At 34.8% G+C, this 14,269-nt stretch overlaps 1 protein-coding gene across 9 annotated transcripts in view; it reads right to left on the reverse strand.

Moving 5' to 3' along the window:
* The window catches only part of KCNT2 (potassium sodium-activated channel subfamily T member 2), a 227,657-nt gene that overhangs the window by 19,077 nt on the left and 194,311 nt on the right, over window positions 1-14,269 (reverse strand). For 7 of the 9 annotated variants that reach the window (XM_088799157.1, XM_074317061.2, XM_074317060.2 and 4 more), the window contains 3 exons: window positions 13,006-13,089; window positions 11,798-11,926; window positions 6,956-6,976 (listed from right to left, as the gene is read on the reverse strand). In XM_088799157.1, coding sequence (XP_088655283.1) covers window positions 6,956-6,976; window positions 11,798-11,926; window positions 13,006-13,089 — 234 coding nt within the window. The remainder of the gene's footprint in view (window positions 1-6,955; window positions 6,977-11,797; window positions 11,927-13,005; window positions 13,090-14,269) is intronic. The other 2 variants (XM_019746320.3, XM_019746392.3) reach the window with 1 other exon arrangement.

A 14,269-nucleotide genomic window follows, 5' to 3' on the forward strand; every position in this document is an offset into this window, starting at 1 on the left:
CAAAATGGACTTCTCTAAATCTATAACATGCATTTCACATGAAATTTCAATAAAGATTATGAAAATGGTTTTATTTTTGGAATTAGTATCTTAAAGGTTTTTAAGTTATTGCTCTTTCCAAAGATGACATTGCAATGATATTTTATCAGATGTGGATTTTTTTAATTCCCCCATATGACCCAGAAGAAAACAAAGTGCTTTTTAATTCATGCATTAATTATTTAGCACATAAAATGTTTTCTGACTAAAATATTAAAACATATTTCAGGAACTGTCTTCCATAGTCAAAGTAAAAATATGTTGTAAATATTAATATTTCACAAATGTATTCTCGAATCACAAATAAAGCTTAAATCAGGCTATCCTCCACACAAGGGAAACAATGAACAAACTCAGAAAGTCTATTTTGATGTACTCTTTCCCAACTAAAACTGATTTTAAAGTAAGAATCTCTCCTTTGATGATAAGCCCTTCATAAATAAATGCTTCCTGTTTCAAAATCGATGCTTTTCATACCAGGAAGTCATATGAAATGCAATGCAGATCAAAGCAGAAAGTCTTACTTTCCAAAAACATGCACATGCAAATGAAAACACTTCCTGAACTTGACTATATCTAGGGCAGCAGCCACAAATCTGCTTACTGGGCCCCCCTTCTGTGGATGGAAGTTTGAGCTGCAGCTATAACATGCATGTGTTGCTGGCTTTCAAAGTAATAGAATTTAAATTACCACTTTAAGTAAGGTCAGGAGGTAGATCCAATAAATTCCTTCAAAAGTGAATATAAATTATGGAGGCTCAGTCAATGCCTTACATACAACACCGAGTGGCAAGCTATGAAATTATCTCACACTTAAATTCAACAGAAAATATAAATATTTATCCACCTTTTGGTTTCAAGACATTACTGTATCAGAGTGCTGTCAAAAGGAATTTAACCTTCATATCTTCGTGATAAGAGAACTTCTCATTAACGTTTTTCAAAACCTTATTTTAGCTATCAGAATTTAAGTTGGAAGTATAAAAATTCTTAATAGCATGGTTTTGCAATAGTGGATACTTTTGTATGTCTTAAGTGATATCTACCATCAGTAAAGAATATCAGTCTTTGTTCAGAAGTTTCAGTTTATATGTACTTTGCAGAAAACGGTTAGTTCATTCATATTTAGTGTGGCTTGCGGAGTCATGTTAATTTTAATCTTAAATTTATTTTACATCCTATTTCTAGTCATAAGTCTCTGTGAGTAATATTCTGATTTCCTACAAATATGTGGAAATAATCTTGCTAGACCCAATGCTCAAAATATTTTGTTCATGTAATGTCACTTATAATTCAAGCTATGAAACCATAAAATATTTTAGGGAAGAAGGTAAGATTCCCTTCTTTTCCAAGTAGGGTATGAAAGACTATTTGTGAGGACTTTTTCTTAGTGGTGTGTTCCGAGAATTACGTCAAGCTACATCTGAAACATGAAGTGAAGCCTGTGTGTACGTCACCTAAACAAGACTCCACACCCCGTTCGTCCTTGTTTTGAGTTCCCCAAGGAGGCGAATATCATGATTTATTCAAAAACCCCATAGGAATCACAAGGCCTCTTTGTTACTTATTCAATAAATAAGTAACATCTCATTGTATATTTCACTTTATAGAAAAAAGGAATTAGGAGGATTTGGGAGTTAATTTTAATCAATCTAAACTGACAACACACATTTTTCATTACTTGTTGGAAATTCTCATGCCTTTCTCTCATCCTTCCAATTTGACATAATGAAAAGTACACAGGATATTTATGTATGAAGATACACAAATTTGCGTGGTATTCTGTATATTTCCTAGCTCTGTCCCTTGTACAAAAATGCTTAACCTCTGTGTAAAACAAAAATAATAGTACCCATCTTCAGCCTCATAGAAATGTTGTGTAGATTCATGCAACACATTAATGTATAAAGACTGTCAACATCCACATAGACTAATAATGTTAGTATATCTTAGAAAGAATGATTATCCACAGTATCAGTTACCCTGGTGATAACAGTTACTCTATTCCTGTGAACTGGATGTGTGTGTATGTGTGTGCCTGTGTGCTTTAAAAGGAGGTCCCTTTGTAAATACACTTTGCTGCTGCCATTTTGTTACCTGGTTGTAACTCTCTTGTGTTTTGAACCTGACATCATGACCTAGTGGAAAGGGTGCGGTGACACACAAACATGCCTGAGCCATAGGAACTTTTTCTGCCCTGAGATAGTGATAGTGGTTAAAAGCAAGTGTTGTGGCTCCCTGCAGACCTGGGTTTAACGACAAGTTCTACACCTACCAGCTCTGTCTTCTTAGTTACGTAATTTAAACCCAAAGATTATCGCCATTTTCCTGTCTTAGAAATAATTCTCATTGTATTCTGCCCACAGTGCGTGTCAGAGATCTCAGCGATAACACATGGAAAGTGTAGACCATATTGTCTGTCTCAGCACATGCTCAGTAAATACCAGTTAATATTATGGTCATGATCCTGTAGGAAAAAAACAGTGAAAGGGAGAAAAGAAAAAGAAGTAATGAGGGGTTCCATAAAAGTGAAAAATGGGTATGAAAAAGTCAGGGAATGGCTCGTATTTTGGGTGTAGTTTTTCCTCTATCAGTGACTATATTTCACAAAAAGTCAAGATGCTATAAACAAATACGTGAGGATAAAGTTTCCTTGGTTAAAGTTTTGTGAATATGAAGGAGAGAGCAAACACCTGTGAAAGTGGAGATTTACTGTTCTGTAATCCTTGTGTCAGTTATCCCTCACTGTCTCCATGAGTAATGGAGGGACTCTTCTCTGACTTTTCTGAGCCTAATGTAATTGTCAGAAAGCTAATGTTATTGCTAACCTTTAGAAAAATCAAGACTTCACACTAATGTTTGTGAGTGGAAAAAGACGTTTGCGTATTATGACCTGATCTGAATGTGTTTCGATCTGCTCAAAATTCGTGTGCTGCAATCCTAACCCCCAAAGTGATGGTGTTCAAAGTGATGGTGTTAGTAGGTAGGTCTTCGGGAAGTGATGAGGTCATGAGGGGGCAGCCTCGTAAATGGGGTTGGTGCACTGATCAGAGAGACCCCACAGAACTCCGTAAGCCCTTCCTCCAGGTGAGGACACAGCAAGGACGCTGTGACCACGCTGCCACCTTGATCTCAGACTTCCAGCCTGCAGAACACTGAGAATAAATCTCTGTTGCTTGTAAACTACCCAGCCTGTGATACCTTGTTACAGCTGCGTGAATGGACTAACACACATATTTTATAGGAAAGGCTTCTGGGAACATACTGATATAGTGCAATAAGGAAATGAAAAATTCATAGGGCCACTCCAACAATTTTCATATAATTTTAAAATGTGGTCATTTTTTAAATGTTATATTCTTTTCCAAATATTTATCAAACTTACCATAGTTGAAAACAGGCTGAAAACATTTCTTCATAAGAGTAAGAACTGAAAACTTTATAAATGAGAAAATGTTTCTTATGCCTAAAATAGCTTAATTTACTTTCATTGTTTTCAGAAAGGTAGAAAGTGTCAGATTCATAAAATATATCAAAGAGTCTTTTCCACACACTACACATACCCTGAAGTGACTCAATTCAACTTTCTCTCAGTTTTTTTTTATTGAACAGTTATTCATGTCATAGGTTATTGAGCAATGTGTGGAACAAAGTGGTATTTTAAAATAAATCAATTCACCCAGTTGCTTGAAAGTGAGTGTTTGTAATCTGGATTCATAACTCCCTTAAGAATAGTTTTATAGCCTTTATAATATACTTAAACTGTATATCTGATTTATGATTGAAGACATTCCAAGTTGTTGCTGAGAAAAACATATGGTTGTGCATCTCATAGATCAGAATCCAAGTCGGGCCCAAATGTAGATATCATCAACTTTTGGTTTGTAAAGAAACTAAAAAGTGTTTTTTTCTTAACTAAATGGTTTGTTTTATGTCTATAAATAACTAAATACAAAAGAAAATTGTCTTTCTACAGAAAATGTCATTTTGGGTATATATGTTTAGGTTTTTATGTATTATACATAATTATATATGTGCGTAGAGAATATTCTTGTACAGCTGAATAGCTTTAAACTCCCAAACTGACTTACAAAAAAACAAAAAAAATCAACAAATAGAATATTGTTGAATAACAGGATTAACATATGCATAAAGGTATTCAAATAGTTTACATTATGAGAATCCTACTTTCATTGCTAGCTCTGTCCCCATCACAGCATAATTTTCATTTATCGTTTTTCAGAATTACTGGAATTATCGCCTAAAGCAGTGGTTTCAACCTGTGTGTGTGTGTATGTGTGTGTGTATAGACCCTACACACTGCAGGGTAGGTCAGGAGAGCTGTCATTCTAGCACCTCCAGCATATTACAGTCCAGAAGAAAGGACCTAAACATATAAAGTTATGAAAAACTATTATGGAGATTCCAATATGAGTAATATCAATTCCATCGTGTCCAAAACATTTTACACACACAGACACACAGACACACACGCACGCACGCACGCAATCCCTTTCTCTTTCTAGCATTTGAGAACCAATACCCTAAAGCATATGTCATTATGGGTAGGTGAACCAGTGGAAAGAAAATTTCTATGATATACGTGATGAATTAAAGGACAGATACAATGACGTAAGACTTGGTAGATATGAATATTCATATTCTAATGTAAAGAATACACATAAAACTGTACTATTGACCCAAGTATACTGTTGCTTAAATTGTACGCTTAAATGTCACCACTCCCTTATGAAGCCCTAGGTGACTTACATTAACCTTGTAATTTTCTATCCATTTTCGATTAGCTTGACTCACGCCCATTCCACAAGGAGCTGTGACTAAAGCCTCATTTACTTCCCATGGCAGTGGGAAGGGGAGAACGATCCCTAGCACTTTAAGATGTTAAGTGGACTGAAAGCCATGACTATGTAGTTAAATTACATCAAATAGATTGGATTCATTTAAGTAGCTTCTTGCTAATAAGTGTGCCAGGGAGACTCTTATTAAGTTAAATTAAAGAAAAGTAAATAATGCAAGTAAGAAATGGTTTCCTGGGGTTGGAAATGAACAAGAATCAATAGAGCTAGAAAATATTATAGATTGGAATTGTAAAAAAGAAAAAAGAATAGATTCAAAGGTAAAATTTTTTATGAGAGACTGTGAAAGAAAATTACAGGTGAGCTCAGACTCCAGGAGAGAGAGAGGGAGGGAGGGAGGGAGAGATTGAATTACAATGAATTTGAGGTTAGTGAATATATCTATGTTTGACTAAGACTGTAAGGTATTTATCCAAATCACAGGAATACTTAACTACATTTTATTTATAAACTTGAATTTATGGACATAAATATTTTCTAATTCAGTGCCATGCACTAAGAGATGATGACATACCAATAAAAAACAATGAAATTAGATCTATATTCCTCTGTGTACTTTGCACATAATTATTTGCCACATATTCTGAAAATTCACTTAACACGTTTCTTCCTTTTTCTAACTTGCAAAGTGATAATAATATGTTCCCTACTTAATCTTCACTCTGCTGTGTGTTGCGAATAGCCCAAGTTCACACATAGCTAGTAAAAGGAGAAGCCAAACTCAGATCATCTCATTCCAAGTCCGGGCCTCATTTGGTGAGGCAAAATAATTGAGTAAATGATGTACTAGGAATAGGGATAGAAAGAGTATCAATAAAGAATGGCTAGAATATAGCCATTCTTATCCATGGGGCGTACATCCCAAAACCCCAGTGGATGCCTGAAACCACGGATAGTCCCAAGCCCTATATACAGAGGGTGCCAAGAAAGCAAAAAAGTTGTATTAAAATTGTAATGCAATGAATGACGCTAGCATTCATTTGACAGATGCCATCTTTCGAGCAAACGTCATACTACACATTGCTTCGTGATTCATTTCAACTTCAAAAAGTAACACATACATAATATCCCTTAAAATGTGTATACATTTTTTGGCACCGCTAGTATACTGTTTTTACTTATACAGTCATACCTATGACAAAGTTTAATTTATAAAGTAGGCACAATAACAAATTAACAACAATAATAAAATAGAGCAATTGTCACAATATACTGTGACAACAAGTTATGTGAATGTGGTCACTTTCTCTCAGAATAGCTTACTATACTGTGTATACTGCATGAATACATATATTGGAGAAGGGTGATTCACGTCCCATGTGGGGGGCAATGGGCCAATGACGTATTTTAGCACATCACTCAGAATGGCATGCAACTTAAAACTTGTGAATTGTCTATTTCTGGAATTTTTCACTTACTAGTTAGGGGTTATGACTGACCACGGATAACAGTAACTGCTCAGTGCAAAGCCACGGATAAGGGGGTACCACTGTACCTTAAAATCCAGCAAAGGGAAATTTGACTTGCTATAGTAGGCATCAAACATCCATTATAGATTTTTCATCATGTGAGTAAAGTAAAAAAGTGATTATTCATCTGTCTGTACTATTCAAGATACTGAAGGGAAGAGCATTTTCAAACATCAAATTAACCAAGAGGTGATTCAATCCAAGAAAAGGCATGAAATTTCATGTCAGCCATCTGGATGCATTGAGGGAGGGGACCTCACTCCAGCAGAGATGATGCATAGCCATTAAGTGCCCGGCTGGTGTATTTCACTGTGTGTGACACCATCCAGTAAAATATGTGATTGGATTAGTACATAAACATAACTTGAAGACCAACTGGTGAAATTAATTTGCCATCCTATTAGGGAAATATAAATACACTCACTTGAACCTAGAACATTTATAACATTTCAGTTTAATTAATTGGTTTTATAATCTGACATATTGAATTCAACCTTTAATATTATTTTCCTGTAACAGCTCTGGATTCATATATTAAGTCATTTGAGGAAAAGGAGGCAAAATACTTACTTGTGATGTTATTTCTCGAGACTGACACAACGGGAGGGAAAAAGAAACACACAAAATATGGTTTAAACAGTGACTCAATGACACATACAGGAAACAATCAACAACAAGGACGAAATATGACAACTACCCACATAACATGTATAATCTGATCATTTGTTTGATTATTTATCATAGGGCTTTTGAATACATTGAGGTAAAAAATAGGCTATTGTTTTTTAAATTAACCAAAAATGTGTTCTTGTTAGATCATTTTTTGTTTGTTTTTGTGTGTTCTTTTGCTTTTGGGAGGGTTGTTAAAAATTATCTTTCTCAGCTTTGATAGAAAGAAAAAGTGGTATTAGAAGAAAATAAAACAAGTGATTCGAGTTTCTGAAACTACTATATTAATGAGAGAATATTTGACATAATTATTGATATTCAATAATCATTACTGGTATTGAGATCTGTACTATTTTAAAATTTGATCTTATAACAAGATTATATTTTAAAATTAAAATTTTTTAAATTTAGATCTTATAATGAGATTGCTTTTTCCCTATATATAAATTTAATTAAGTTCACAGAAATACGCTGAGCTTTCACATTGTCTGTAGATTGTCTGTAGACTCTAAAAATCTGGCTATAAAAATCATGCTATTGTATTCTACATTTTGAAGAAGAATACTCTATTCATTTTTCAACAGGTAGAATGAAATGTTCAATTCTATTCTTTGGGGTAACTCAAGTCTAACTCATCTAGCATTCTAACTGTTGTTACAAATATAAAAAATGCATAATAAACATTTGATTATAGGCTGCTTAATTAAAACTGTTTATCTCAGGATTCTTAGCATACCACCCAATGGAATAAACGTTTGAGTGAGTAACAGCAGAGAATGGACAGCTAGAGTTTTAAAAGTATTCTATCTTAATCCTTATTAAAAAAAAATTCAATGTGATTTTCTAAAAGGTAAATCTTTATATTAATAACATTTAACATATTACATCCCAGTGTAATAGTAAGGACTTAGTGATTGATAGATGGGGCAGCCAATGATTATTCCATTAGACACATTTTTAAAAGTTACAGGATTTATTGACTATGAAGGTGACCAACCATCAGACTAACACATTCCACAAATTTATTGTGTACATTGTAAAGATGTTGGTACATTAATATGCCTGAAAATGATCCCTTTCTAATTTATAGTAAAATTTTTACTGGTTATAGAACACGTATACTTCTAGCAAATATAATTTTTAGTACACTGGAAAACTGGAGGTAAATATAGTTCATTTTTTTACCAAAAAACAAACAAACAAACAAAAAACACCAGTGGGACAAATACATTTACTAATTCATAATTTTTCAGATTTTGGAAAGATAATACTATATCATATACTTTATAGTAGGTTACACCCCTAGTGGGCCTTGGATAACATTTTATAATAAAAAATTTAATATTTATTCAATGAAAAGTATGAGTATTTACTTTCATTGGAATAGTGAACATAAATAATCTGATGATCCATTCAAGTGAGGTTTTTGCCAGCAAATGAGTTTAGTGAGCTTTTCAATGTCAGAACTGTAGTTAAAGGATGTGGCAGAAATATCATTCTTCTTTGTCACCAAGAGTAGTATCAGTCCTCATCCATACTGTTTTTGTTTTTGTGAACCATGAAATTCTGATGTTTATAAAAATTCCCTTAAATAGACTCATACTGTTGGTGGTAGAAGCTCTTCTGGCAGGTGAAAGGGCCAAACCCAGCTGTACCCTACTTTCCACGGACTGGTTTTCCAGACGCTGGACGTACCCCCACTGTGCTCTCTGTCTGTGTTTATATAAATCCTCCTCCCACCGATATGCAGCCCAGCAGAAAAACCCGAGGTTGCATTCCAGGTCTCTCACACATCTTATAATTATAATTACGAATATTCTTTGTCATCACGTGTCTTCTCAAAGATGTTGGTGAAGGTCGACAGTGTTTTTTCTACTCCCCCAGCCAAAACAGTGACATAACTTACAGTAACTATCTTTTCCTCTACATAGAATATGGGGAAACAGTGAAGACAGACTAACAATGATACGACATAAAAACCTGGGTGTGCCTTTAAGATGTAATTTTTCAACTTTGTGAGGTCACAGGGAAGGAAGGCCGAGAGGATATATTCATCTATTGCCACTGCATTCTTATGTGAAATGTTAACATGAATAGACAGTTCTACATAGCATGGGATGCAACTTAACACTTGGAAGTTTAAACTGCAGAACTGATCAATGAATCTGCCTAATATGACAATTTGGGGTATAAATCTATTAGTTGTTGTTTTTATCAATTATAAATACACAGTTTAAATAGTCATAAAATGCTTTTTTAGCACAATACCCACCATAGTCTCTTTTCTTTCCCTCTCATAGCATGCATCCACATTCACCTCTTTCAGATGGATGTGTTGGTGTTTAGCTCTCTCTGATTCGATGTAACATGCTTGATAGTTATTTTTTTCAGTTCCTACTTTTCTTTATTAACTCCTGACTCTGGAGTATACGCCTTTTCCGTATTCAACTACCTTTGCCATCTCCCACCATTTCAAAATTCTTCAAGTGTGATTTTGGTTAGATCAAAATTCAGGGCATATTATGACTATGTACAATTTATAGATGAGCAGATGAGAAATATGATTACTATTCATTTCTGCATAAATTTTTTGGTGGTGGTGATGGTAGTACCATATTCCTAGAGTCTTAACTGTCTTACTTTATTAGTTGATAAATTAGGCATATACTTATCAATATCTCACCCTGAACTCTGTGTTATAAAAATGCTCAATGGTCCTATTTTTATCTTTCATTATTTCTATGACAGGCAGAATGTAAATTTTCAATAAAAATATATGTGCCAAAAGATGAATTGAGTTCAATACAGGAAGACAGAAGGTGTCATACTCATTTAACCCAGTTTGCTTTTATCCTCCCAAAGATGTGTGTTTTTCATATCAGCTAGAGGTATGGGGATTTATAAACATTTTCCTGAGGTTTTCTTTAGTTGTGACGGGGAGAATTGACCAAAATGTAACATTAAATGCTCCTTGATGGCAATACAGCTGCTCAGTTATCCACCTCCTGCCTACACTGTGAAAAGCATACAACAAAGTCCGTAATAAAACCATATACTGGTATAGGAGTCTGTTCTACCTTAAGAAATAAGAGCAGATCTTCCAGACTCTCTCCCTTAAAAGAAATATTTAATTCCCAACTCAGCCAAAACAGAAATAGCCAAGTTCTAGACTTTTCCATACAGTATTTGGGATTTTTGCTGTCTAACAAATAATAACAAGAATAACATAATGAAAATCACAACCAAAAAAAATCCAAATGACTGATATGGATTTGGACCTGACCAGGGCAGCATTCATGGCATTCAAATTCACGAAGCCTATACATATAGTTAGAGGAGACCCTGATAATACTCTGCTGGATGGAAATTGATGCACTTAACCAAGTTCAAATATGAAATGGTTCATTGCTTAGGTGTACAATAGCTTGTCTTTTCTTAACCTCTAATCAGATAATAGATTTTCAGATCCAGTATTCTTAAAATTTTAGACATCTGACCAATCTGTCTTACGTATTTAACTGTGTGGTATTTTCTCCTGTCAGTCATTCCTGATTTTCTATGATTAAGTCTTGCTTTTTGTGGTGTGTACCACAGAGACCACAGCCAATGACAAGCTCTGAGCTTGTCAGCAACAGGGATGGCAGTAAATTACGCTTCCTCTAGCACTTCTGCAGCTACTAGAAAACCACCAAAACGCACCTCAGAAAAACTCAGCTATTTCCTGCTGACCGCAAAATCACTTATTTAAATACCAAACTATAAATTTTAACAAAAAGAAAAAAAAAAATCCCCACAGAAAGCTACTTCATTACTCTCACGCTTCCTAGAAAGTTCTTCTTTTCTATACAAGGATTCATCGATTTTTATCACAAATTGGTTTAATGATTACGTGGGCTACTACAATGCATATGACTGATCTGAGCCTCATTGTTGAGCGCATTTTGTATAAAACCACAAAAAGAAATGGTTAACCAAAATTTCCAATAATTTTGAGGTATCTGAAGAAGAAAACTATTTCAAGAATATAAACCATCATTTATATTACATAATTTTATAAATATAGATAGGATGGTGCATTTATCCAAATTTGTTATTTCATGAAAGAGTCTAATTTAAAATGCCATGGTTCACTAAGCATATATAAACTATTTAGAACCGTGTAACATGGCCAAATCAAACTGTGGACATGTTCGCAGCTGCACGCAACCATCAGAAATTGTGCCCCATATTAATAGACTCTAGTTTGCTTTGAAAATTACTGAGCTTTCCTCTGAAAAGGTACGGCACTGCTACTTGAGGTTTAGTCTGTAATCCAGAGTTTGGAAAGTGGGAGTTTCAGTACTTACTAACTTATCTGTTTTCATTGCTTCCCATGCTAGTCACAGGGAGTTGAGGAGTATATTAGAAAGCTAGGTTGCTTGCCCCGAGAACATTCTCTATACATCACAAGGTTACTTAGAATTCATTTGCTTCCTGACAGTCTTCAAAAAATGAAAAATCCTAGGTCTACAGAAGACATTGAGAGCCTCAAATCCACAAACCCTTAGCCAACAATATTTTGAGAAATTCTGACATAGTTTACTACACACGTAGTTGGTAAGTTGTGTTGTGTGTGTTTTTTCCCTGAAAACTGCCACTATGTGCTCAGACAGCGTTCTTTTTATTTCTATGACATTTTCCAGACATCTGTTTCCAAGAATGGGAAGATGAAATATTAAAATGAAAATTCTGATAGTTCCAAACCTCAGATGTAGTAAGTTTCTGGGATTCTGTCCTGTAGATCCCAATGGGAACATCTCCGGTAGTAGAACACAACTTCTGATAAAGTCGGGCGTATGTTCTGATCCATAAGTCATCCTCTGTGATTTTCATCTAGAATCCATATGAATTATTACATATTAACTTTTTTGGAAATAAAAGCCCAGTGGTTACTTTTTCATTTAAAGGTAGAATTTATTGCTATTTTAATTTATTGGGGTGACAGTGGTTAGTAAAGTTACATAAATTTCAGGTGTATGATTCTGTAATACATCATCTAGAGATCACATTGTGTGCTCACCACCCAGAGTCAGTTCACCTTCCATCACCATATATTTGATCCCCTTTTCCCTACTTTACCATCCCTTCCCCTCTTACCTTCTGGTAACCACTAAACTATTGTCTGTGTCTATGAGTTTTTGTGTGCCCTGTCATAAGTGCTAATCCATGTATTAAACTTATTTAGTGCACCCCATCTCAGCCTTACCCCCGGGGATCACCTAAACTGAAGAAACCAACTGCATTTGTGGCAGCATGACATTGGTTTAGTTCAATGTCTGGAGACAATAGTCACCAGTAATTAGCTGGAAGATGCTGTTTTGAATGTTGTAATACCTAGAAGCTGTTACTGGTGTTTAGTGGACAGGATCTGCCACTGCTAAAATTCTTAAAATGCGAAGGACACTCCAGCACAAAAAAGAATTGTCCATGTAGAGGTCTACTAACTCCCATAGTGAGAAAGCGGTTAGCAGCATGAGCAAAGGCTTGAGGGCCAGAGGCGTAAGTGTAATACTAGTCCCTCTTCTCTAGTCCGAAGTTTGAATTGTTGGCAGATCACTTCCTTAAATACACTCACTCACAGTACACTCATTTATAAAACAAGGTTGAGCTGCGTGATCACTGCTTTCCTCGACAACATGGCCCCCTGTGTCAGAAACCGTCAGCTTCAATTGCCAGCTACAAAGGAAAAACAGCCATTCTGAAGTTTGTACAGAATGGCTACTTGTCATGATTGTTCATTTAAACTAACGTTTTCCCTTGAATGTTTTTTAAGAATTAAAAAACTATAATGCTAGTCTTTGAGCATGTATTGGGGGGGGGGGGGGAATGACGTAGAAGAGTTAGCCAAAGTACTTTATAGATGGATTTCAGGCTATCAGAACAAGCGTCTATTCCAGGAGCTATTCACTTACAGAACAGAGGAACCCCGATCCTGGGGTCGTATCCAGTCCCAGCAGAAGTCTGGTGATAGAAATCATATAATCCTTCACAAATGACTGCAATATAAACAAAACATCTACTTACATATCTGAAATGTGTAGAATAGCTAGGGCTGCATACCGTGTCACTTCTAAAAGGTTCTGTCTCATGATACATCATTAAGCCTCCATAAAAAAGGAAATAAAACTCTGTCTTGTCAGTGTCCTAAATGCACACGTACAGGAGATAGGGGAAGTAATTATTCTCTAGAATATCCCAATATGCATACATTTTATGCATGTTCCTAGACATGATAAAAACATATTTATATTTTAATAACAAAAAAACAGGGTTGGTATAAAATAGAGAAGATCATAAAAACTTGAAAGAACTAAAATTTGCAGAGAAATATTTCAACAAGTTTTGTAGGCTTAAGCTCTATGCTAGTAGAATAAATGTCTAATATTTAAGTAAATCTAAATATTAATTAATAATCTAGTATTCAATATCATTATTAGACTATTTTATGTGTTAACAGATGAGATATGTTTTGATATGTTGCTAAAGCACTACTCGTTAGAGTATTAATGACACTTCCAATTTCTTCAATTTAGTCTTAGCTCGGAGTGAAAAGAAAAACTTTCAAGTGATACGAGCACGTTTTACCATAGCACGTAACAGTTAGTTAATAAATTGTATGAAATGACTGCCTTCGGCTTGATCTTGAAGTGTTAAAAAATGAAAAATGTAAATAGCAATCTAGTTATTTTGCATAGCAAAGACTTTTAAAAAGTTATCATGCTTTTTAAATAAATCCTCTAGACTACTTCCTTAATTACTAGTTTATTTTACCAACAGCTTGTGTCAGAAAACTAAACCTTTGCATCCAGAGGAGAACATAAGAAAACACAACCCTTCCCTTTATTCAACCAAAGTAATGGCATTTTGATTTGCAAAGTGTATTAGTCTCCTGGTAGTTTGGACATGAACATATGGGGGCCACCAAGAAAAGCTGTGACATGCACCTTTAGAGAATAGTGTTTAACTTCATTTGTAACTCAGGGTGTGCTATGGAAGAGAGATTTTTAAACAAATCCTCAGGCACTGAAGACTATTATTTTCCAAAATGAAAAATGGAAAGTACTCATGAAAGAGAAAGCAAACTGAAGATTTGGCAAATGACTATTATAAATTATTTTAGAGTCGGATGTGGTAACATAGCTGATTTGTGTACTGTAATGTCACCAACACATTCCT

The sequence above is a fragment of the Rhinolophus sinicus genome, chromosome 6 (assembly GCF_057876585.1).
Source record: "Rhinolophus sinicus isolate RSI-liver-muscle chromosome 6, RSI-T2T, whole genome shotgun sequence".
In the NCBI taxonomy this organism is placed as follows: Eukaryota; Metazoa; Chordata; class Mammalia; order Chiroptera; family Rhinolophidae; genus Rhinolophus; species Rhinolophus sinicus.